The 23841-nt window shown below is 36.5% G+C and overlaps 2 protein-coding genes and 1 long non-coding RNA gene across 5 annotated transcripts in view; 2 read left to right on the forward strand and 1 right to left on the reverse strand.

Moving 5' to 3' along the window:
* The first annotated feature begins 62 nt into the window (after positions 1 to 62).
* NSA2 (NSA2 ribosome biogenesis factor) lies at positions 63 to 5763 on the forward strand. The gene is made up of 6 exons (XM_039364039.1): positions 63 to 205; positions 1417 to 1604; positions 1953 to 2103; positions 3241 to 3420; positions 4030 to 4222; positions 5173 to 5763. The coding sequence occupies exons 1-6, from the start codon at positions 203 to 205 to the stop codon at positions 5238 to 5240; spliced, it is 783 nt and encodes a 260-aa protein (XP_039219973.1). The 5' UTR covers positions 63 to 202; the 3' UTR covers positions 5241 to 5763.
* An 895-nt stretch (positions 5764 to 6658) lies between these two features.
* Positions 6659 to 23841, reverse strand: part of FAM169A (family with sequence similarity 169 member A) — a 40004-nt gene continuing 22821 nt past the window's right edge. For 2 of the 3 annotated variants that reach the window (XM_039364033.1, XM_039364035.1), the window contains exons 3-13: positions 22891 to 22990; positions 21909 to 21994; positions 21009 to 21180; positions 16259 to 16438; positions 15555 to 15683; positions 14464 to 14579; positions 13576 to 13630; positions 12438 to 12570; positions 11683 to 11848; positions 10224 to 10436; positions 6659 to 9589 (exon numbers count right to left, since the gene is read on the reverse strand). In XM_039364033.1, coding sequence (XP_039219967.1) covers positions 9104 to 9589; positions 10224 to 10436; positions 11683 to 11848; positions 12438 to 12570; positions 13576 to 13630; positions 14464 to 14579; positions 15555 to 15683; positions 16259 to 16438; positions 21009 to 21180; positions 21909 to 21994; positions 22891 to 22990 — 1836 coding nt within the window. In that variant the 3' untranslated portion in view covers positions 6659 to 9103. The remainder of the gene's footprint in view (positions 9590 to 10223; positions 10437 to 11682; positions 11849 to 12437; positions 12571 to 13575; positions 13631 to 14463; positions 14580 to 15554; positions 15684 to 16258; positions 16439 to 21008; positions 21181 to 21908; positions 21995 to 22890; positions 22991 to 23841) is intronic. The other variant, XM_039364034.1, reaches the window with a different exon arrangement.
* On the forward strand, positions 17733 to 22884 carry LOC120317415. The gene is made up of 3 exons (XR_005559229.1): positions 17733 to 20228; positions 20421 to 20585; positions 21915 to 22884. It is a non-coding gene; the product is annotated as an uncharacterized LOC120317415 (long non-coding RNA).

The following is a 23841-nucleotide window of genomic DNA, read 5'->3' on the forward strand; positions in this document are numbered from 1 at the left end:
TCTTTTCGTTTCACCGTACACTTCAGACGGTCCGAGGCAGCGGGAGGGAGGGGGAATCGCCAAACATCTGAGCTCCTTCGCTAGTCGGAGGAACGGGCGAAGGTGGAACTGGATATTACCCGGACTTGTTTGACTGTCGCTCTTCCTTTTTTCTTTCTGGCTCGAAAGAAGGGTCTGCTTGGGCTTCGGGCGCCGAGTTACAATGGTGAGTGGATTGACCGACCGTGGACTTTTTGAACGGAATGGGATGAGGGGAGGCTTTCAAGGGACCAGGGAGCTGCCTTGTGGAGGATAAAGAGAAAGAGGAGAAGTCGGTACTCGGAGTCCCCGCTTATTATTCGTCGTTTACAATCGGGCTGGTAGCTCAGACTTCAGTCTAATTATACGCCTTGTTGAGGCTGCAGCTGATCTATATTGATCTCCCAAGGATTTGCATCTGAGTAGGCTTGCATTTTGTATTGGACTGTAGTTCAATGTTACATCAACAAACGTCATTTTTATAGCACGAGTTGCTTACTTGCCGTCTGGCTAATTCAAGAGCAGAAAGAAACTAAGGCGGAACTAGGCAGTCAATGACTTTTCAGCTGTTGATGAACTACCGTTTCCAGCAAAGCCGGCTGCTAGTAATGGGGTATGGTGAAGGATAATGGGAGGTATTCAGTATCATCTAGTACAGCGGTAGGTAACCTCGGCTGAGTCGGGAATTCTGGGAGTTGCAGTCCATGAGTCATAAAAGAGCCGAGGTTGCCTACCCCCTGATCTAGTAGATCGCAGATTCTACATTTCTGACTAGAAATAATCCATTATTTCTTTTTTTGTGTGTATCTCTCCTGGGCTGTGTTTCATATTTGTGCAGAAACTGTATGCTTTTATGAATTAAAGTTTGTGTCATTAATTGCATAAAGCATTACAAAATGGAAAAATATATGAGATATGAGATACAAAACCATACTGTAGTCAGATTTGTTAAGAATCATCAGCCTAATACAGACAGCTGCTATTAATAAACTGATTAACGCTTGCAATAGCATAAAACTTTTTCATGTATGAAGTGAAATTGATAGAAATTGATTTTTTGATAAATTTTTAATCAAATGTTTCTTGCTAGAGTTTCACTTTGAAGTATTGTGGCTGTTTGCTTAAAATGGCTAAAGTGAAAACCGTGAAAATAAAATGGATGGGTGGCTGAGGATATTTTATTTTTAAGTGGCTTTTCTATATTTTTAGATTTGTTACTTAGTGACAGATTCATGTGTAATTACTTGGAGACTAAATATATATGGCAATATGTCAGTTTCAGATAGAAATATGCTGAAATTAACACCACAAAAATAATATTTATGTAAATACAGACACTGAAAAAATGATGGGTATAATTTTAACAGTTTAATTTCTAATTTTTTCTCTAATTTACAGCCACAAAACGAATATATAGAGTTACATCGGAAGCGATATGGCTACCGCTTGGATTACCATGAGAAGAAAAGGAAGAAAGAAGGTCGTGAGGCTCATGAGCGGTCAAAGAAAGCCAAGAAAATGATCGGATTAAAAGCTAAACTGTACCATAAACAGCGCCACGCGGAAAAAATACAAATGAAAAAGACGTGAGACAACTTTTATTATAAACTTAAGGACTTTGATACAATAAATTGTACTGCTGCGATCTAGTCTTATTGAGATGTATGCTGATTATTTTTGTGTATATCCGTTACTCAGACTTTAGATACAGTGACAGTAAAGTTTTCTTGAGGCACTTGTTTTAGGAAAAGTGCTTCATGTTACAGTTGGTGTTAATGTTGCATATTTTGCCTATAAGTAGTATGATTCCCTCTAAGCTTTGGAATCCATTTAAGACCTCTATTACTAAAAATTTTCATTGGGCAGTGTTGCTGATTTAGTGCTAAATTAATTTGGAAACATCTGAAAAGCACCTTTTGTATCTATCCCTCTAGTATTAAGATGCATGAAAAGAGAAATAGCAAGCAGAAGAATGATGACAAGACCCCAGAAGGCGCTGTACCAGCATACCTGCTGGATAGGGAGAGCCAGTCTCGAGCAAAAGTTCTTTCCAACATGATCAAACAAAAACGAAAAGAAAAAGCTGTAAGTCATATAGATGCTTAAGTTAATATAATTTGCAAGGATATTTACTGTTGCTTTAAAATACTGATTTGCAAAGTAATGACTCTAGTATTTATTCAAAATATTGAATGCTTATTCCGATGTTCTGTTCTAAGTAGGATATTAATTTGCATATGTGATGAGGAGTTACTGGATTTGTCCAAAAATCTATATAAGTGTTTTAATTTGCTTAGTACTTTTATATCTCCCACTTTGGAATATAAGTATAGCTTTTTAAAACATCTGATTACTTGTATAAAGCGAAATTAAATTGGTGTACAGGAAATTGCTAGAAAACAAAGAATTGCCCTTAAAACACTTTGCTGGGAAGAAATACTTATATATTTTCTGTATTTTTCCTCTTTGTGGGAAGATACAGCCATTTCTGGCTTTTTCAAAGGTGCAGGGCAATCTTTAATAATAAATTCCTATTGTTCTATTCTCCAGTATAAATGAGAGGAATTTTATGTCCTCCTCTGAGTATTGGAAGATCTCCTCTGCCTGTTGCAAAGCTTATTTTGATATACTTTTCCTGTATACCAATGTTCTTGATAGGAAGAAAAATAAGAGTTGGCTATGTAATCAAACCAGACTTTACAGATTTCCCACACTGATACAATCCAACCGTAGTAGTAGTAATTATAACTCTATCAAAGAAAATAAAAATAAAGTACAAGTTCTAATTCCAAAGTAAAATAGATAAAAAGAAAATACAGTAATAAAATATGTGGTAAATGCAATGAATCAGATAAATACATCACCTTTTCACGATACCCCAATCTGTTCAATATGATTCTTAGCTGGACTATCTAGACTATAAGCTTAGTATTTCTGCTCACAATGTATATCTTACAGCCCAGGAGGAAATAGAACAATCTGTGATTCAAGTCCCACTTAAACATCTAAGCCTGAAAATTGACAAACAAACCATTAGCAATAACCTCAATGTTGGGGCAATGTCTATACAGTTCCTCTGGCTTGTGATGCAGATACAATCATTCTGTTATTGGGTTAGACAAACTAGTATGTTACAGAATTAATGAAGCAATATATTGTATGTGTGCCCATATGTCATTTCCCATCTTTTTCTCCCTAACATTACAAATTACTAATTTTTAGGGGAAATGGGAAGTTCCTGTGCCCAAAGTCCGGGCCCAGGGAGAAACAGAAGTGCTCAAAGTGATTCGCACAGGAAAACGAAAGAAGAAGGCTTGGAAAAGAATGGTTACCAAAGTGTGTTTTGTAGGGGACGGCTTTACCAGAAAACCTCCAAAATACGAGCGCTTCATTCGACCAATGGTAAATATTAGTTGTAGTAGGTTAGTACTTAATTTGCTTTTTCATGTTCAATCTTTAGTAAATGTCATTCCACAAGAGCTTAAAGACCTGGCTCTGCCAATTGGCTTAGACCTCCAGTGGAGGGGTTTTACATTGGGGTGATTGATAGATGAATAATAAATCCCGTCTCCCACCCTGCTTATCTTTCTCCTTCCCTCCCTATCTTTTAGTTAGAGCTGAGTATTTGTATTTTTATAATATTTAATTTATATTGTCTATAAATTTTCTATAGTTTTATCTTTTTAATATTGTAAGCCACCCAAAGTTTCGCTGTGGTAAAATGGGCAGCCAATAAATTTAATAAGCAAATAAACAAAATGAGAAAGACATAGTGGTACATTTAGCGATCATGAAAAAGAGGACAAGCTACCTGGAACTGATCACAATTGTAGTCCACCAACCTAGTGGAAATCGGAGTCATGAACGCTCATAAACAGCTGTTAACTTTTCTGGGTTTAAAACTAAGCCCATTTATGTGGGATTGAGATTAAGAATAAATGCATGTGTTAGTTTGAATTCTCTTTTCTATGGTTACTTGTGAAAAATTTTATTTATTTTGTTGAATAATAGGGTTTGCGATTTAAGAAGGCCCATGTAACACATCCAGAACTTAAAGCCACGTTTTGCCTGCCTATTCTTGGTGTAAAAAAGAATCCTTCTTCTCCTCTCTATACTTCTTTGGGAGTAATCACAAGAGGTACAGTAATCGAGGTGAACGTGAGTGAGCTTGGTCTCGTCACCCAAGGAGGCAAAGTTATCTGGGGTAAGTAACCAAATATTACTTTTAAGTAATAAGAATTGATAGTAATAGTATTTAGGCTTATATACCACCCCATAGTGCTTTACGGCACTTTCTGGGCAATTTACAATGTAAACCTTATTTGCATATTGCCCCCAATAATCTTGGTCCTAATTTTACTGACCTCGTAAGGATGAAAGACTGAGTCAACCTTGAGCTAGTCTGAATTGAACTCCTCGCTGTGGGCAGAGTTAGTTTGCAGTACTGCATTCTAACCATTGTGCCATCAAGGCACCTAATAATGCTAATGAAAGAAGTGTTTAAGCAATTAGATATTATGTGAGAATTGTATGAAATTGCAGGTTTTCAGAATGAAAACTACAGGATGTCTAGTCACCTCTAAATGAGATGGGCGCCACATAAACCTAATAAGTAAATAAGTATTTCTTGCTTAGCAAGATAAAAAAAAATCACAATTTGCTTGGATCTTGATAATCAGATGACTTTTGTCTAAATTTGCCCAGCAGCAGTTCAAGTGTATCTTATGAAAAGAAAAAAAGATCTTATTCATCAATTTCAGCTGTATACCAATGCTTCTTCCCTGCTCCAGTAATACTTTTCTTTGACTCCTAGTCAAAATCCATATGTATTTTTAATGTCTTATGTAGCAATCACTCAGCAGTTAGAGGAAATTATGCAGTTCATTCAAGTTACATTATGCAACTTAATTATAACAAATTTTAATGTTGGTTTGACCAATCTCACAGAAGTAACTTTTCAGTTGGTAAAAATAAAGGCCCGTTAGTCTCTTTTCCCAACTCTTTCCTCTTAAGTAGAGTTTTGACACAATGTATTCAAATGGCAGCTATGGAAGGCTGCTTTTTAAAAAAAATTATACTGCACTAGTAGACTGAATTATTAAGAAACTGCCATTTATAAATATTCATTTTCAGTAAAACTTGTTTTCTTTTCAGGAAAATATGCACAAGTAACCAATAATCCAGAAAATGATGGATGCATTAATGCAGTCCTACTTGTATAGTGACACTGCAGCTATGGGTATGCAAGCTTTTCACACACACAAGTGCTTCTGCAGACTTCAGATAAAAGAATTTATTTCGGAACAGCCATCTCATAAGACAGAGGACTGCTGAAGAGCTGGCTTTTCTCCAAATATTATCAAAAATAAAAAAAATCTTGATTAGAATGGTAAATAGACTTATAAACAGAATATCTGTAGTCCTTCTTTCTTGCACACAGTAACATCCTTTACTATCAGTTTTTCCAGGATTAAGAAAGTAGGTAGTATGGATAAGTAATAGCTGAAACTAACTTTCTGCACCAAATTTCACACATGTGGAACACAAGTCGAAGTATAAGAATGCTCCAACTTGGTGGACATCTAGTAGCATCTTGGTAGTGAGAAAGCATATTCATAGTATATTGCAGGTCATTAGTTCCAGGGGAAATTTTCTAAGTATACAAAATATTCTTAATCTAGGAATGTGTGGGTGACTGAACTGTAATCTTGTTTTATATATATATTAAAACATTTCCTGAAGTGATTTTTTTTCTTTGTATATAGTGAAATGTTAATGAAACTCTTAAGTTAATATGTTTGCTGCTATCAGTGTATAATCAGAACTCCCTCCAAGAGGAAGTGTGGTTAGAAGCTTACCCTTTCCTTTGTAATCTGAGATTAATGTCAATCCTATCTATCCTATTTCCCAAAATTTCAGAATACACAGTGGGTTGATCTATCCAAGATTGAATAGGATATGTAGGATCAAAAGCCTATAATTTTAATATAGATTAGTAGAACAATTATTGAACTCTACCAGTAACGTTACTGAAACCAATCTTAACATTCTTTTTTGTGTGCAGTATGTATAACCACAACATGTTACCTTGTATTAATTTCATATTGTGACCAAGAGACTAGGGTTTGCTTTTCTGATGGTTTATACTAGAAACAGCATTCAAACTTTTTATTCCCAGTGACTATGGGAAGATTTCAGCTGCATATAATATCCCAGTCATTGAAGACTTAGTAAAGTTCCCATTGAACCTAAGGGGATTGGATTTCCCAGCTGCAATGTAAAAATCTTATCACTGGTCCCTTGTTCTATTGGCCTACTATGCCTAGTTAGGTTATATTGAGCCATGGATGTCTGGATAAATGCTCACCCATCCTGACTAAGAAGAAAGGAATTTTTTAAGCTAGTAAGAATTATAAGAAAATTAAAATATGTTAAGTTTAACCAATTAGAAACAATGCACGCCATAAGGGAGAAATATGGTATTACTATAAGACAGAATTATATTAAAATATTTTCTAATTTCTTTAAAAGCATATGCTGCAATGATGATGAAAAATGAATGTTGTGCTGCAACTTAACTACACTGCATTACTAGTTTATGACTAGGATGTGCATAAACAAAAATAAACCACAACATTTCTATTGAGCTAAAAGGTAAACATTTTATTAAATTTATGTAGAAGAGATTCTACATACTTCATGCAATAAGTACAGTAAAACAGTTCATGAAATCATACTTGAAAATGGTAATGTGCATGAAATGTAAAAGACACCTTGACACTGGAAGCAGTAAAACCTGAATAAGAAATGAGGTCCTAGAAAACTATATAATTAAAAACAAAGTTGAGTTCACATGCTACTTTCTTTAAATATTATTTTTAAACTAAAAACAGATGAATGATAATACTGCTTTTCAGTTTTGTTTTGTACAGTATCTTTTACACTTCTGCTATGAACTTTTATCAAGAATTTTGTTCTTTGCAGACCCAATAATTTCATCTATTTAAGCTAAACAATATAATAATCCTTTTGGCTTTACAAATTTGTTCTTAACTAATTTCTCAACATAATTAATTTAAGGTGTTACATCAATAACTGCTGCAGTGTAAAAAAGTTACAAGGTAATAGTTGATAAACACCAATAACATTACTGAAGCAATATTACCTAATTCCAGTGAGGGAAACCCCCCCCAAGCTTTAGTTACATAATACATACAAATATTTGCTATCATAACAAATCAGTATTTAATTTAATTCTTCCAGACTTTGCTACAGGCATTGTACATTTTTATAAACTATGTAGTCCAAGAGAGATTTTTGAATAATTTCAGCTAGTAGATTGCTCTCTGAAGAAAGGAGTTTTTCTTATTTGTGCATACAAGAAAAAATATCCTTCTGGTTTATAGACAAAACAATGAAAATGTTTTCTGGAGTTGACCACAGATATCAAAATTAACTTTTAAGATTTTATAACTAACTATCCTAAAAAGGTTAAGAAACTCAGCTCTCATGTAAGAAGTAACTTTGCAATTAAATGTTACATAGACCAATTTAAATACAGACTGAAAATAAATGTTTTATTAGTTAATGTACAAGTCAAATTTATGATTTGGGAAAAACACTGATTTAAAACACATTTAGTATAGTATTAAATCACCACCAATCCATAATAGAAGCAATAATAGAAATACACACTTAACCACTTCACAAAATATTGTTTTGTTTTACAGAATAAGAATAATCAAGCCCCTTGGGATGTTTATCTAATTCAATACATCTAACGTTCATAACTATGGTTCCTTTCAAAAACTGTAATTTAACTTAGTCCATCTCAAAAACTTCAGCACTAAGTAGCAAAAAAACTGCTCCGATCTTAAATTGTCAAAATGTCTTATTTTACCAAAAAAGGGGAGTACAAGATACAAGCTGTTTCAGATGCTTTATAAGAAAGTGTTTATATTAGAACCAATATTTCTGCACAAATTCTAATACACAATATACAAAATGTACACTGGTAGAAAAATGTGTATCATGCTGAAAATTCAAACAACTTGGCAACTCTTATCAACCTCAAAGCCAAAACTTCTCATGACCTGCTTTAAAAAAAAAACAAAAAAACCTCTGCATCTGTATGTCAAAATGAGTTGTTTTTAAAAAGCAACCAAAAAGCCAGAAGCCAAAACACCAATTCTGAAAAGAGTAAAGTGAACACTTTCACATATTTTCAAGTGAATATTTTTACTAGCATATACTCAAACTCAAGACTGAACATGCCTTAAACCAATGACTGAATCTGTCCAACTGCTAATACTTAGAAAATGATAATGATAAATTCTTATGATGGTCTAATCTACAATTACTCTGAAGGAGTTCACTTTACTATGTATATATTAGGAGTTTTATTCACAGGCAAAATAATCAGAGTACTCCAACATAGATTGAAGATTCAGGTTTAGTTAGGTTCATATAATCTTGGGTTTTTTGAATGTGGGTATATAGTATCCATAGAAAAGTTGAAGGGTATTTTGAACTAAGCACAAAATAATATCAAGTATTCTGTATTTCTGTTTAAAACAGGATTTTAAATTTACTACAAAATAACAGTAACAGGGTTTGAAAAAAACCCCCTATAATTATAAATGCCTATCCCTGCTAAGCTTGAAAAACCATCAAGGTGTGCAATTAACCATTCAGGGATGAAGAAAATGCCTGATACTTCACAAATTATGTTTTTATTGTAACGAGGGCTTACAAATAACTACTTGAGGCAGCTTAACAATACAATTGTTAAAGTGGCATCTGGACCTTCAACATCTCCAAAATAATTGGTTTATAGTTACTGTCTCCATTTTATGTCTTTATGATTATTGTTTAGCAAAAGTAGACATTTACTTCCATACTCAATTCAGTTCCTTTAATGGTTAAACAACAAAATAAGTAACAGACTATTTAAAAAACTGGGAATGACCCCAGTATTTAAATACATGGGTATCCTACCGTGGTATGTAATTTTACGGCTTTTTTCTGTGAAGAAAGAAACAATGAAAATGGCAATCATTCCCATTTAGGTTGACTACAATTCTGTTCAAATTAGTTTTCCTTTTTTCTTAGGTGGGCCTTTGTATCCTTTAGCCTTTCTTCGTAAGGTCCGCCTGTCTACTACGGGCACCTCAATTTCTGCCTCTTCTGAACTGCTGTCAGCAGCTCTCTCAGACACGGGCTCAGCTGACTCTTCATACTGTTCATCCATTTGGTTCTTTTGTCCCTCGGAATGTTGCTGGTAAGAGATGTCCTCCAATTCAACCATCATCAGAGCCCCCTGAGCCAGAGCAATGGGGGCTTCTGGTGAGTCAGATCCACCCTCTTCGCTTTGCTCTTCCAAGGAAGAGGTTGTGTTGGGAGAGACATTTTCAGAAATGGCATCTTCTGGAGCTTCAGCTGCTACCGAGTTTGAAATACCATTATTAGAAGATTCTTTTTCTGCTGCTGAAACAGGATCAGCATTTGCTTTTTTCCTTTGTGTAACATGCTCTTCTTCTATTGCCACCTCAGAATCTGCCAAATTCTCAACCTAAGGAAGAAAGCAGGCACTGCTGTAAGTCAAATATATGTAAAATACTACAAACTCTTAAGAAATGCAATATCATAGATGTTGCTTATAATTCCAAGAGTGCTTCTCTACTTCATTCATTTTCACAATGCTTCTAGGATAGATTTCTATTAGGTATATTACCTTGAAACTAAAATATGTTATCTAAAATGTTCACTTGAAGGCTCAACCAGAGAAAAATCGGGTCAAAAGTAAAGATGATGCAAGTCTGAAGTCTCCATATAAAAACCAGCATGGATGAAGAACCAGAGATGGAATTGTTCAAATGGAATTGTTCAATGTTGGGTAAACGGAAATGTAAACACTTTCATTTGTTAAAGCAGAACATTTCCCAAGTGAACTTACATTCAACATACTGCAACATTTAAAATGAGTACATAAGAAAAACAGATTAAATAACTACAAAAAGAAAAATGAAGACAGACAAGGAAAATAGTGATAAAGATAACTGGGAGATCATACTGCAACCTAAATAAGAACTTAAAATTCAAAATATTGGAAGAACAAAAAAACATCCATTGCCTGGTATTAAAAGCTATTAAATTAGGGGCCAAGTGTAAAATAGTCTGAAAACATTGTTTTAACATTCCCTAACCTTATCTGAAACATTGTCATCACTATCTTCAGTGGATTTTCCTGAAGAATCAAGGATTAACGGTACAAGTAAAGTTAAAGTTGTTTCTTCTGAACTGTCTGGTTGTAACTTTGACTCTCCATCCAGAACTTCATTTGTTGATCCTTCAGTCACTATTGATACCTTGATAGCATTTTCCATTATCTCTCCATTGATTGGCTCTATATCTGTTTCCTTAAAAAAAATATCACATGAACACATCAAAGTGGTGCACCCATATAGAATCATTCAGAAGAATTCAGACACAACAGGACACTCACACTGTAGTACTGAGGACCTCTCTGAATAATTACTTCCTGAATATTTCCACTATATTCAAAATGAGAGGGGTGCCAACAATTTCAGAGATGACTGCAGGTCTGTACCTGAACCCTTTTTGAATGTTAACATTTTTGTAAAGTCTTCTCAACTACTACTTTTTGTATAGGCAGCCAAGACCAATTTTAAATAAAAGCTATCATCATATTTTATTTGTAATAATGGACAGAAAGAGGGTTACCAATCAATCTGGCTTATGCCATGAGTCAAAGAAAGACTATATTCTGTGACTTTTAGGAACATCATCCAGGTAAAAGGGAGTTAACCATAAGCCAGTGTTTCCCAAACTTAACAATTTTAAGGCATGTGGACTTCAACTCCCAGAATTCCACAGCCAGCATTGCTGGCTGTGGAATTCTGGGAGTTGAAGTCCTCATGCCTTAAAATTGTCAAGTTTGGGAAACACTGCCATAAGCTAAAGAAAGAGTACAGTATATGACCTATTTCTCTGCCAGGAAAAATTACCAGTTTCTCCAACAGTCTGTTGACTTGATCCTAAGTATCACTCATTTTAACTGAATCCCTACATTTTTTTCCTCCTAGAGCACTGAAGAAATTAAACAACAAAAACCAAAACATAATTAGTGAAAATAATTAACTTCAAGTAAAAAGACCTGACTAAAGAAAAATGGCTTGGTCCCTTTTCTAAATTTGGAATGGGGGAAATGAACACAACTTCTGATGGAATATATCTTCTGGTTGGACAGCAATCCCAGGCAAGGGCTCTTTCCTGTGTGCCCAACTGACTCAGAAACAGAAAATATTTTTAAGAGGGACTCTCCTGCTGATTGGTGTATCTGTATAGTTACTTGATCTTTAACCACTGTTCAAAAAGGATGTCAACAAAGAAAGATCACACTTGGCAAAACTGAGTATTATTATTTATTTTATTTATATCTTTCAACTTTCTTTGTTGGTCAGTTCTCTCCTTTTCCCCCCTCTCCCTCCATCCTGTATCTTTATACTCCTAGCTGCTAAACTTTATGGCAAGGAATGCCATTTTTTAAAAATGGGGTGTGATCTTATGGAAGACAGCTGTCACAAAGGCAGAATTAAAAAATACTAGTAACAAATAATGGTATTTTTAAAGATATCATCATACCTCTTTATCATCTTGTTTCTCTGATGGAATATACTGCTGGACTGTTTCTTGGACTGATTGTTTTGAATTCTCCACTAGCTTTTTCTGTTCACTGTCCATCAGTTTTTCTTCCATCTCCTCTATCAATTCTTCTGAATGTTCAGATGCATGAATAATAGGATCCAATCTATGCAACAGGAGAAACAACAAAAATACATGTAAAACAACCAATAGCTACTGAGTGATACTGAAACACACATGACTTGATTTTTAGGACTGTATTAAATTATATACATTATTTACAAGCAAAGAACAATGTTGGCACCTTCAGATCTGTTGGGTTATTCAGGCATGCAGGAAAAATACTGGGAACAAATTATTTGGAGGTCAGGTAATCCAAGAATGCTATTTGTAACATGACACTGACAATAACTACCTAGTGTCTTCCCGAAATATCAAAGTCTAATATTTAAACTCTTTTTGTTTCTTCTCAATCTTGAGCTTTTTGTAACATCTTTCCTGGTAAAGAGTTCTGGAGAACTTTAAAACCTGCAAGACTGCTTTTTACTATTTTGATTGAACTTGATAAAAGGTATTGTCCTGCTACTGATGCTAAGTTTAAGGCAATTTTACATTCATTTCCTGAATTTCACAGTTTAACAATAATAAATATATATTATTCAGTGTGAAATGACATATTGTCTTTCTGTACAAATGTGTGCAAAACATATTTAAAGATTTTTCATTTGTAATTTTATTGAATGATATACTGTTACCTGTTTCCCAATGATTGAGAAGAATTTACATCTTCAGTTTCAGAAATTCCAGGTTCTTGAATTCTTTTCCCCAACTTTGGATGTTTCAGATGATTGCTTCGTGATCGAGTAGGAATTGGTAAAGCAGTAAGTTCTGGAGAATGAAAAACCACTTCAAAACTTAACAATGTGTACAAATAATAGCAAGCTGTATGAAAAATTCAAACTAAATAACTGCTTTAGCCATGTGTTACTAATGTCTAGGAGGTATTTTTACCGCAATGTGTAAGCTCTTAAAACATCTGATCTTATCTCTAGGATATCTAAGTGTATTTTTAGCTGGGCCTAATATATCACTATTTCAGTTTAAATAAAATAAATCAGCTTCATTTCTAACACACTGTTGTAAATTTAGTGGAGAATGTCATGCCCAAAATGAAAACCTCCACTGCCATTCTTTCCTGTGGAGTAGTTCTTCAGGAGAAGAGAGAGCAGTCTTGGCATCTGGGCTGGAAAAGTCTCCAGGAGAGCAATTTCATCAGAAAATGGAGAGACTGAATTCAGAAGAGACATGGACATTGGTTTATGTGTCAATTTTGAAGAATTTCAATCTGAGTCTCGAGGCTGTTTGGATCTGGATGGAGTGGAGCAGATTATGATTCAATAGATTCAAAACTGAGCTGATGTGGCTGTTTGGCCCTCAGTGTCAAAACTCAGTTTTGAGTTGACCATCCTTGGTCTTGAATGGGATCCTATTCAAGACTGGTACACAACTTTGGAGTCCTTCCAGATTTACTAAAAAAACAAGTGTCAGCTGTGGCCAGGAAGATTGGTTTGAGTTTTTCCATCCATATACTGAAGCTTTCTGCAATCGTAGTATCAAAATAAAGTGTGTGTGTGTGTGTGTGTGTGTGTGTGTGTGTTTGAGGGAGAGAGAGGGGGGGAGAGGGAGGGGGGAGAGAGTGTCTTTTAGCTAAGATAGCTCCTGTGGAGTTTGGGAGTAGGGAGAAGATAAATGAATATTTTATAAAACAAAATCTCCCAAAATTGAGGGCTCCTATTAATAAGGTTCCTTTTGAAATACCTTCTCTGATCATATGCATTCATGAACAAAATGAATAATAGAAAAAATAGAAGAAATGCATACTGCATTTTTTACCTTCAGAGGTACCTTCATATACATCAAAGCCATCTTTATTTTTATGGACATCAACCTAAAATCAGGAAGACTTACGTTTATAAATCCATAACATAAAACCAAAATTGTTTAAAGTAAATCATTGCTAATAGATTTCTTTCATTCATTCAATTATATATGTTTACTTCATTAAACAAAACATCAATATAAAAATTAAAATAAATGCAGAATTTAAAGATAAAAGATAAAAGAAAAAAAGGGGCTGGAAATTTAACATACATGAGAGATTTGAAGGAGAAATAAAAAATGTTAAAATTATACTCCACCAGAACTCTCATCTGTATAAACCAAGATAATCTTTAAGGAAAACATTGTTAATATAGCTAAATGAGGTTCGATCTTTTTTCCTCTATGGTTTTTTTAGAGTGGTGGGGAGAATTAAAGGCTTTGATCCCATTTTTACTGCTGAAAATTAGAAAAATCACACCTATAAAATTGCAATTTGCTGATGATTTATGACAGTGGAATTTGGACAAATATCACACATTGCTGAAACCGGACTAAAGTCAGGATGTACATGCAGTTGTCTTCTGTCTTTTTCTGCCTGCTTACCACAGCGCTTCACAATCTGAGGCTATCTTTGCAGCCTGTAAACAGAAGCAGCACTAAACATGACTGCTTCAAGCCTAATTCCAAATATATACTTTAATTACACAAGAATATTATAAACTCTGGAGAGTGGGCAAAGCAATGCAAGTTAAATTGGATATTTTAAGAAGTTTCCCATTTTTCCACTTTAATAAAAAACATTACGGATTTTGAAAAGGCAAAAATTAATAAAATCATATGCATACATATAAAACACAGAGCAAATTCTAAATCATTCAAAGGAAGCTATTTTATACCTACACTCAAGTGTGTTTCACTGGGGTCAACTGCTTGTTCATGCGATGGGCTGTTATCTGTGGAACGGTACAGAAGCTGTTCCTCATTCTGGGAAGTGCTAGCTTCTATTTGCAAGGCTTCTTGTTCATAGGGAAAAAAATTAAAAATACAACCATTTCAAAATATTATCTCCTAGTATCTGTTAATAATAAAATTCCTTTCTGCCTATTTCTGTTGGCAGACCACAGCTAACTAAAAGAGCAGGCTCTATTTTGTTTTCCACTAGAGCAGTGGTTCTCAACCTTTTTAATGCCGCGACCCCCAACCGGTCGTAAGTCAAGGACTACTCAACCGGTCGTAAGTCGAGGACTACTCAACTGGTGCAGCACCGTTTGCAGAATGGGACTTTTGGCGGGCTCAGCAGGGCAGAGACAGCCTGGACAATTCCTATTGGCTTTTGAAAGCCAATAGAATTAGACTCCATTCAAGAGAGTCTATTCTATTGGCTTTCAAAAGCCAATAGAATAAAAGGGAATAGCACAGCTAAGGAAAAGGGGGAAAAAATGGTGGACTGCGTTGTTTGGCGACCCCCATGAAATGGTCGTTCGACCCCAAATGGGGTCCTGACCCAGAGGTTGAGAACCACTGCACTAGAGCCAGTATAGAACCCGCATTTGCTCAACTCTAGAAAGGTGCACAATAGTCCTTATAGGCACAGAACTCTGGACCCATTTGGAGGGCCAGAATGGGACAACTCACTGCATCCATTTCGCCATGGTAAAATCGCTAAAGGACAACTCATTGCAAGGCAACTCACCGCGGGTTCCCTTTGCAAGTTGTCTCAGAGTGAGTTGGCCACAGCAGGTTGTCCAATATCTGGAAGCTGGGACTTTTCTTTTTACGGCAGCACAATAATCTTCCATCTATAAATCTACCCTGGTTCCCTTACCCCAAGCAATTTTCCTTCAGTTCCATAACTTGGCTTGCAAGCAAGTTTCTTTGCTGTTCTTAAAAAATAGAAATCTTTCTAGAACCTCAGGAAAACACCCACCGACTAATAAAAATTCTCAGTCTCTATTTTTGTCTAACTGAATTATATGTCAATACCCTCCTACCTTTGAGTTTTAAACTTTCTCTCTGCAAAACGCTAGCTATAGGTGTTCGCTGGTGCCAGTGGCCTATGCCTTCAACTTCCCACAGAAGGTCACGATCCCCTGGATACCTTTCAAAGTACTTCTGGCAAGCTGAGCAAGATAAATAGAACTCATTCAGTAAAACATCTATAACACAGATTTGTTTTTATTTTATTTTACAAGCTTCCCACTCTCTCCCCCCCAAAACATGGCAACACTATTTTTAACATCTGCTTTTAAGGGAGCATTAGAAACATAATTGTGTCACAAACAGAAGCACAAGAGCATCCTGCAGTTTGTAGAGAATAGGTACATACATCTGTCCTCATTGCTTACAACTGCTTTAAAAGCCATAGATGGCCTTTTGACTGCTAAATGTTCACCTTCCATAATATACCAATAAAAGCAGTGCAGAATATAAACAGTTCAATACTTCAGATTTTAAAACCCCAGGGAATCCTTATAAGCTGTTCTTAAAAGACTACAGGCCTTACCTAAAATCTCTTAGATATTTGTTTCTTGTGTGCATAAGGATGGACTTGAGGCTAAAATAAGTAATACCTGTAGTAGCAGGGAATGCAAAGAATGTGTTCTGACAAATGAGATATGCAATATCCATTCAGAATGTCAAACTCTACTCCTAAACTGCAGACTATGAACATTCTGAAGTATGTTCCAGGTCTTACCAGTACGCATGAAAGATGTCAGAGGGAAACGCAAACCAAGGGCATCTTCTGTGAAAGAATCCACAAAATCTTCCAGCATCAGAAGCCCAAAATCTTTACCCTTATGCTTCTTCCTCACAAACATTGTGTCCAGAATAGGAAGCTGGTAGCTCTGAGTAAGAAAGGCACTACATATGCTTCCTGCAAATACAACAGCCAACTCTAATTAGCATTTCAGAAAAGTCATCTTTATATACCTGAGGTATTTTATTTCCATAAAATAAGTTTTCAAATATACATACCAAGGGCTCTGGGCAACAATAATAAAATACATAAAAGCCATAAAAGCTTTAAACTCTAAAAAGACTGATTAAAATATGTTTTTGAACTTTAATAACAATAGTTGGCTCCATAATATTGGCCATGCAATCCATCACCCTGCTGTAAAGTCGATCACATTCTCTTAGATCAGTGGTTCTCAACCTTCCTAATGCTGCGACCCTTTAATACAGTTCCTCATGTTGTGGTGACCCCCAACCATAAAATTATTTTTGTTGCTACTTCGTAACTATAATTTTGCTACTGTTATGAATCGTAATGTAAATATCTGATATGCAGGATGTATTTTCATTGTTACAAATTGAACATAATTAAAGCATAGTGATTAATCACAAAAACAAACTGGGTTTGAAGATAAGCAGTAGGATGGAAAGAAAATTAAGCAATGAAACTGAGAGTTCTTGGATTAGAATTTATTACACCATCACATTAAAAATAAAAGTCTTTCCAATCTTGTTGGAAAAACAATGGATTCACTCCTACTGATAATATTATTTAGATCAGGGCTTTTCAACCTTTTCACCGATTGTACCACTTTTAGAATATGGCAATATTCGAGTACCACAGTCACCTAGCGAGATGTCAAAAACTTGACCAAAAAAAAAATAATGGAAAAAAGTGATAAAGTACAGGTAGTCCTTGACTTACAATAGTTTGCTTAGTGACTGTTCAAAGTTACAACGGCACTGAAAAAAGTGGCTTATGACCATTTTTCACACTTATGACCGTTGCAACATACCCAGGGTCATGTGATTTACATTTCGATGCTTGGCAACTGATTCATATTTATGATGGTCACATTGTTCCAGGATCATGTGATCACCTTTTGCAACCTTCTGACAAGCAAAGTTAGTTGGGAAACTAGATTCACTTAACAACTATGTTACTAATTTAATTTCTCTTTTCCTCTTTCTCTCTCCCTCTGTCTCCCTCTTTCTCTCTCTCCCTCTCTCTCTCTCCCTCTCCCTTTCTCTCCCCTTCTATTTCTCTCTCCCTCTTTCTCTCTCTCCCTTTCTCTCCCTCTTTCTCTCTCTCTCCCTATCTCTCCCTCCCTCTCTCTTTCTCTCCCTCCTCTCCCTTTCTCTCTCTTTCTTTCCCTCTTTCTCTCTCCCTCTCTGTATTTCTCTCCCTCTCTCTTCCTTTCTTTCTCCCTGTCTTTCTCTCCCTCCCTCTCTCCTTTTCTCTCTCTCTTTCTCTCTCCCTCTCTTCCTCCTTCCCTTCCCCCCTCTCTCTCTCCGATTGGGTATCGATTTGGAGGCGCGGAGGGGAGGGGAGCAGCCAAAGGCTGCCCATGTGACTTTGAAGTGGCCACCTTTGGAAGCACCAAGGCTGCTCCAGCCACGCTCGAGCCGGGCAGAGTGGGCAATGGGAGAGGAGTGGGTCGATCACCTTACCAGCAGCCGGGACTCCGGTGCCCCTTCCCGGCTAGCAGAGCCTACAGTATCAGGAGCCCCACAAGGGGGCTAGCCGGCATGAAGAGCCAAACCCTTTCTGCAAGGGAGGGACGCGTTGAGGAAGCCAGCCAATCACGGGACGTAGATTCTGACTGATGGCTGGCCTGAGCCAATGAGGCGCCAGAGAACTGGAAGCCATAGTTGAAGGCTGAAATACCTTCAGCTGTAACTGCTCACATGTGTTTGTATGTGTGTGAGTGCACTGGCCCAGATAAATGTTGCTTTCCAGGTGATAGGCGCTTCTTCAGGGCTCAGCAGATGCACCGGTATCAATGCCGCTTTCCAGGAGATTGATGCTTCTTCAGGGCTCAGGAGAAGCACCAGGATCAGCTCCGGAAGAAGCGCCAATCAGGCAGAAAGGGGAGCTGATCCTGGCGCTTCCCCTGAGCTCTCCCAGCCTCGGAGGAGTGCCAATTAGGCGGAAAGGGGCCGAGCTCTCCCAGCCTCAGAGAAGCACCAATCAGGCAGAAAGGGATGGTGATTCTGGGGCTTCCCCTGAGCTCTCCCGGCCTCGGAGAAGCGCCGATCAGGCGGAAAGGGGCCAAGCTCTCCCGGCCTTGGAGAAGCACCAATCAGGCAGAAAGGGGCGCTGATCCTGGAGCTTCCCCTGAGCCTTGCCAGCGGGACGCGCACCTCTCGGTGTCGTACGGTTTTCAACGTTTCGCTCGAAGCAGGGATGGAAAAAGAGAGAAGAGCCCCGCCCGTCACGAACTGAGAGCAGATGCTTATTGGCGTTGCGGCTCAAGGCATGTGACGAGGGAAAGAATATGATTAACACCGTGCGCACACAGACACACATACACACAGAGCACTTGTCTTCCACCACATTTTATTCGCATCAATCTTTTTTTTTCTTCGTAATATTGGGAGTTGAAAATAGCGACTCTACACAAACGCACACACAAACACGCAGGCGGTCACGCCCCCTCTCCTCATTCAGTTCCTTTCCTTGGCTCGTTCACTGCGCGTTCCTGAGGAGGCGGGGGCAGCTTTGGCATGTCTCGGTTCCTAAGACCATCGGAAATGTTTTCCGATGGTCTTAGGTGACCCCTGTGAAAGCATCGTTCGACCCCCCCAAAGGAGTTGTGACCCACAGGTTGAGAACCGCTGTCTTAGATCATTATAAGGGGATCTTTTGTCCTTTCCACTGATCCTGTTCTGATTATTGTGCATGTAACTCAAGCAAAATCCAAATAATGATTTGTAGGCATATTGAGCAGTCTAATTGCAATAACTGGTTCTTCACATTCTTCAAATTAGAATAAGCTGAAAAGTCAGGATATGCATTATGAAATCATAAAGTCTGTTTTTTTTTTAAAAAAAATCTCCTTTTATACTCAGGAACAAAATCTTCAGTCTTCCCTTAATTTTGCCAAGAATCGTTGTTTTTATCTTCTTATTGCTAACATAGCTACTCCAGACCAGGCATTATCAAACTGATGACTGAATACAGATAACAACCCTAAATGCAGTCAGGGTTGGCAAACTAGGAGCAAACAGTATGTAAGCAATCTACTATGGAATTTGATCCTCACTGCTCTAGCCTGCAAGTAATAAAGGAGCAGGTTAAGCAAAACTGCTCTCCACTAATAGGAATGTACTATTCCAAAAATAGGCAAACCATCCCCTAACCCTATCTAAAAACTCTGCACAAAATTATTCAAGAAGGTCCAAATATCAGCAACCAAAACAAAAGAATCCCTTGCCATCTGCTTTTTAGCCTCCCCCAAGGTTTGGCAAGTCACAGCAGAAGGGAGGGCCATCTGGCCAAATATCAAGTTTCTAAGACATGTCAAGGCCATATAATTTGTTGCAGTTGGCAACTGATTTCCTTGGAAATAAGACAGGGGGGGAAGGGAGGGAACAATCAATAATTACTAATCCACCAAGGTTCTTTAGACATTCATTACATGGCTTTTTAAAAACTATTGCAATTTTAAACCGAACAAAGGAGGATTGTTTTTTGCTTACAGTAAGAAAAAAGAAAGGGAAGTTTGCATTCAGGCCCTCAATTAAAATAGTTTAAAGTCCATTTGAGAATAGCAATAAATGAACAAAGACACTGATGATCTGTCCTATTTGGTAGCAGTCTGTAAAGAGAGGCAAATGAGTCTATAACTTTAAATATGATTTAAGATGTCAAGAATTAGCAAAAGAATTTGGTGACATCAATCTCAAGCAACTGCATTTAAATCTGGGTAAGTAGATTTGAGGAAATAACATTGGCTTAATCTGTAGAAATTTAATTTCCTTCTCTAATTTCCTTTTTTCATTGATTTCCAACTTTGAGTGTCCATATTTGGCATTGACAACTGAAATAAACTTACATTCTCATAATGTGCATAATGCTACTAGCATATCTCAGTTTGAACTAATGTGATTAATAACAGACACAGTATCGAGAAGCTTAACTGAGGCTGCTCTGAAGAACTAGAATGATGAATGGAAGCCCAAAACCTTCCACAAACTTCTGTTGGATTTAATGACAAATACTGTATCAATGCACAGCTGCAGTAAAAGCTTGGGTTGAGACCAATAAGATGAAACTTATCAAGGTATGTGTAAACTTTTTTTTCTGAGCTAAAAAGCTTGAAGGATCACCTCTTTCTATATATTTATTTTGTTATAAAGCTGTTTCCTAGGTTCCTAGAACTATGTGATTTCTATAAAGACAAATTTACAAGTTTAAGCTACCTTCAGTGATAGAAGTCAGTGACAGTAATTAGGTTCATAAGCAGTTTCACCAACAACAATCATCACAAACTTCATCCCTATCACCAGCACCAGCTCCTAAGGAATCGTTCTTTTCTGTATCCTATTGGATAGGTAGAAGTGCTCCTTTCCCATTTCCAAAATAAAAATGCAGTTGTATATAATGGAGTTGTATATACTAGTTCTTTGCAAATGACTTAAAAGATGGACTCGTTTTCTTTTGCTTCGTATTAAATTACTTTTTCCATTTTTAAAAATAGTCTTACCTGGCAGTTTAATAGAATAAAAACCAATAGCCATTCCTTTCTTCCACAGAATTTTTGCATAATCATGGCTACCATGGCAAAGGAATGGGATCTCATTTTTCTCAATTTCTTGTTTACGATAAATTATTCTGTTGAGCACATAAAGAACCACTCTTTCCCCAATTGATTTCACCTAAAAAAAAACACATATTAATTAGAAAACATAGCCAAAGATCTCATATAGTTAAAATCCACATTTATACTTCCAAAAGAATGAAAGCAGAATGGGGCTTTATTTTTGATTATGGTTTAGCTATTAGTTAATTTGCTTACATTTGTAAAACACCTCAAACAATTTAGGACAAAAGTAGATATACATATCTATTTAATAAAATAAAAATGAGGTATGGAAAAAAAAACCTAGGAAGGCAATTCTATATTATGAACTTGATTTAAAATAGCTCAAAAGTGAGAATACAGTGACTATGAAAAAAAAGATATAAATACAATTAATACATTACAGTTTTCTGAAGAGTTTTAAGAACTATAATGTTGGGATAGAATTGCTAATTCTTCAGAGCCCAGAATTCATTCAAATAAAATTATCTGAGTGAATTATCTTGGATTATACAGTACAAGAATAAGAAATCCACAGCTGAACTACAAATCCCAGCAGCCCTAGCCAGCATGACCAATTATGAGAGATGCTAAAAATATAAAACAATTGCACTGATAAATCCTTATCCCAGGCATTGTCCATATTATAAGCACATAAACGGCTCATTACTACAATTCAAAATTCTTGACACAGCTTAACACAAGCAATTCTATTCCAAGTAAATCAGAACTGTACACTTTTATTTGTGCTAAGCTTTAGATTTCATTATCAAACACTTTACTAGAGGTAACAACTTTATTTACCCGTAGAAGTCCTTCTCTAGAAGAAGAAGATGTTCTCAAAATATCATCAATAGTCCACCACTGATCAGCCAGAAACAAGGCAACAGCTCAAAGGGGAAAAGAATATAAAGTAAGAATGTGTTCAGTCTTTCAATTCTAATTATGCCTAGTTATAGAGGTATATATTTCACATTAGTTTTATTCTTAATTATAGCACTAAATGCATGTTCAGTACATGTATTTCTTAGAAAGCAGGGATTGGTTCCGTTTTAAAAGCCGTCACTTCTCATCTGGGTAATCCCATCATAGGTTCATTTTCAAAAGATCTGTGAGTTTTACATGCAGGAGACACCTTCTGAATAGAATGGCAGCCAAAACATTTTGGGTTCCATCTCAACTTCTGAATTAAAGAATTCTAAATTTAAAGAAACTACTTATTTGAATAAATAACTACTTGCTGCTTACTTGAATCAAAGGAAGCCCTAATCAGCTATCAATCCCTAACTAAAATTAGGGAAAGGAATATACACACAGGAAAAATTACAGATCTTTACAGTACTATGATAGCAACAAAATGGCAACAAATGATAGTCTGCTCTTGTAAGAACAATTACAATTAACCTTGGGTTCACAAATGATTTCATGTAAGAGGAGAATCTTCAAGAGAACCCTGAATCTTCAATTCCAGGTTGATTTTCACTGAAATTACCTGTTTAATCAAAGCATGGGAAAATGATTGAATCAAGTCTGGTTGAAATGATTCAATGATTGAATGATTCAATCAATGACTGAATCAAACCCTTCAAACATTATAAAACTGGAAGGAAGAAGCTATTCACACCAAAAGTCTTTTTGCCCACTTTCAATTGCACCCCCATTTTATCATGATTTCTATAGTATTTCTAAACACTTCATATCAAAAGCAACAAATCATACAGGAACCAAAAAAGGAATAATTCAGATCAGAATGCTACAGTGTTACAATTCAAAATATAAGAGAAACCTGCAAGTGAGTCCTCCGGTGCAAATAAAGCAAGAACTTTGTATCTTTCTTCTCCACCATAAAGGGGGATGAAGCCTACGGTTGACAAACAAATTGGAACCTAAGAGGGAGAAAAGAAGTTCAACATTTTTATTTTTATTCATTTGGATCTGTGAACTGTTGACACAGTACATTCTTGAATGAAGAAACACTAAAGACGGAGACTCATGCCCTGGTTATCAAACTAATGCAATTCTCTCTATGTTGAGTTGTTCTTAAAAGGAAGTGGTAGCTGGTACATAATACAGTAGCTTGCTTTTGGACTGGTATTAGTCAAACTAGTAGAATATTACCTACTCTGGCTGCCAGTAGGCTTCTATGCTGAATTCAAGATGCTGGTCATCATATGTATAATCCATTATGAGCCGAGGTGGCGCAGCAGTTAGAGTGCAGTACTGCAGGCCACTTTAGCTGACTGTGTTCAGCAGGTCAGCGGTTCAAATCTCACCGGCTCAAGGTTGACTCAGCCTTCCATCCTTCCGGGGTAGGTAAAATGAGGACCCAGATTGTTGGGGGCAATGTAAATATATATATACATTGCTTACTGGTGTACACCGCTTAGAGAGTGCTTGCACTTAAAAGCGGTATATAAGTCTCATAAATAAATAAATAAATGGCTTAGAACTTTGTTGCCTTTAGGAGCAGCAAAATGCCCACTCTATACAATCTAACGGTCAACTTTACAAATGAGCATGGTTGCAGCCATTTTCCTTCGCATTTGAGATTGCCACATAGAATGGGAGAATGACCGCGGGAACCAAGGTCTTCGGCTGCTCCCAACACTAGAGACTGAGCGTTTCATAAAAAGCCCACCAAATAATCATATTGGGGAACGTAGTTGCTTACATAGCTTTTGTGGGTGGGACATTTAACTTTGTATTGTGGAACTGTTGCTTGTGTATCCAGACTTGG

Source organism: Crotalus tigris, unplaced genomic scaffold (genome assembly GCF_016545835.1).
Source record: "Crotalus tigris isolate CLP2741 ecotype Arizona unplaced genomic scaffold, ASM1654583v1 scf7180000019642.961951, whole genome shotgun sequence".
Classification (NCBI taxonomy): domain Eukaryota; kingdom Metazoa; phylum Chordata; class Lepidosauria; order Squamata; family Viperidae; genus Crotalus; species Crotalus tigris.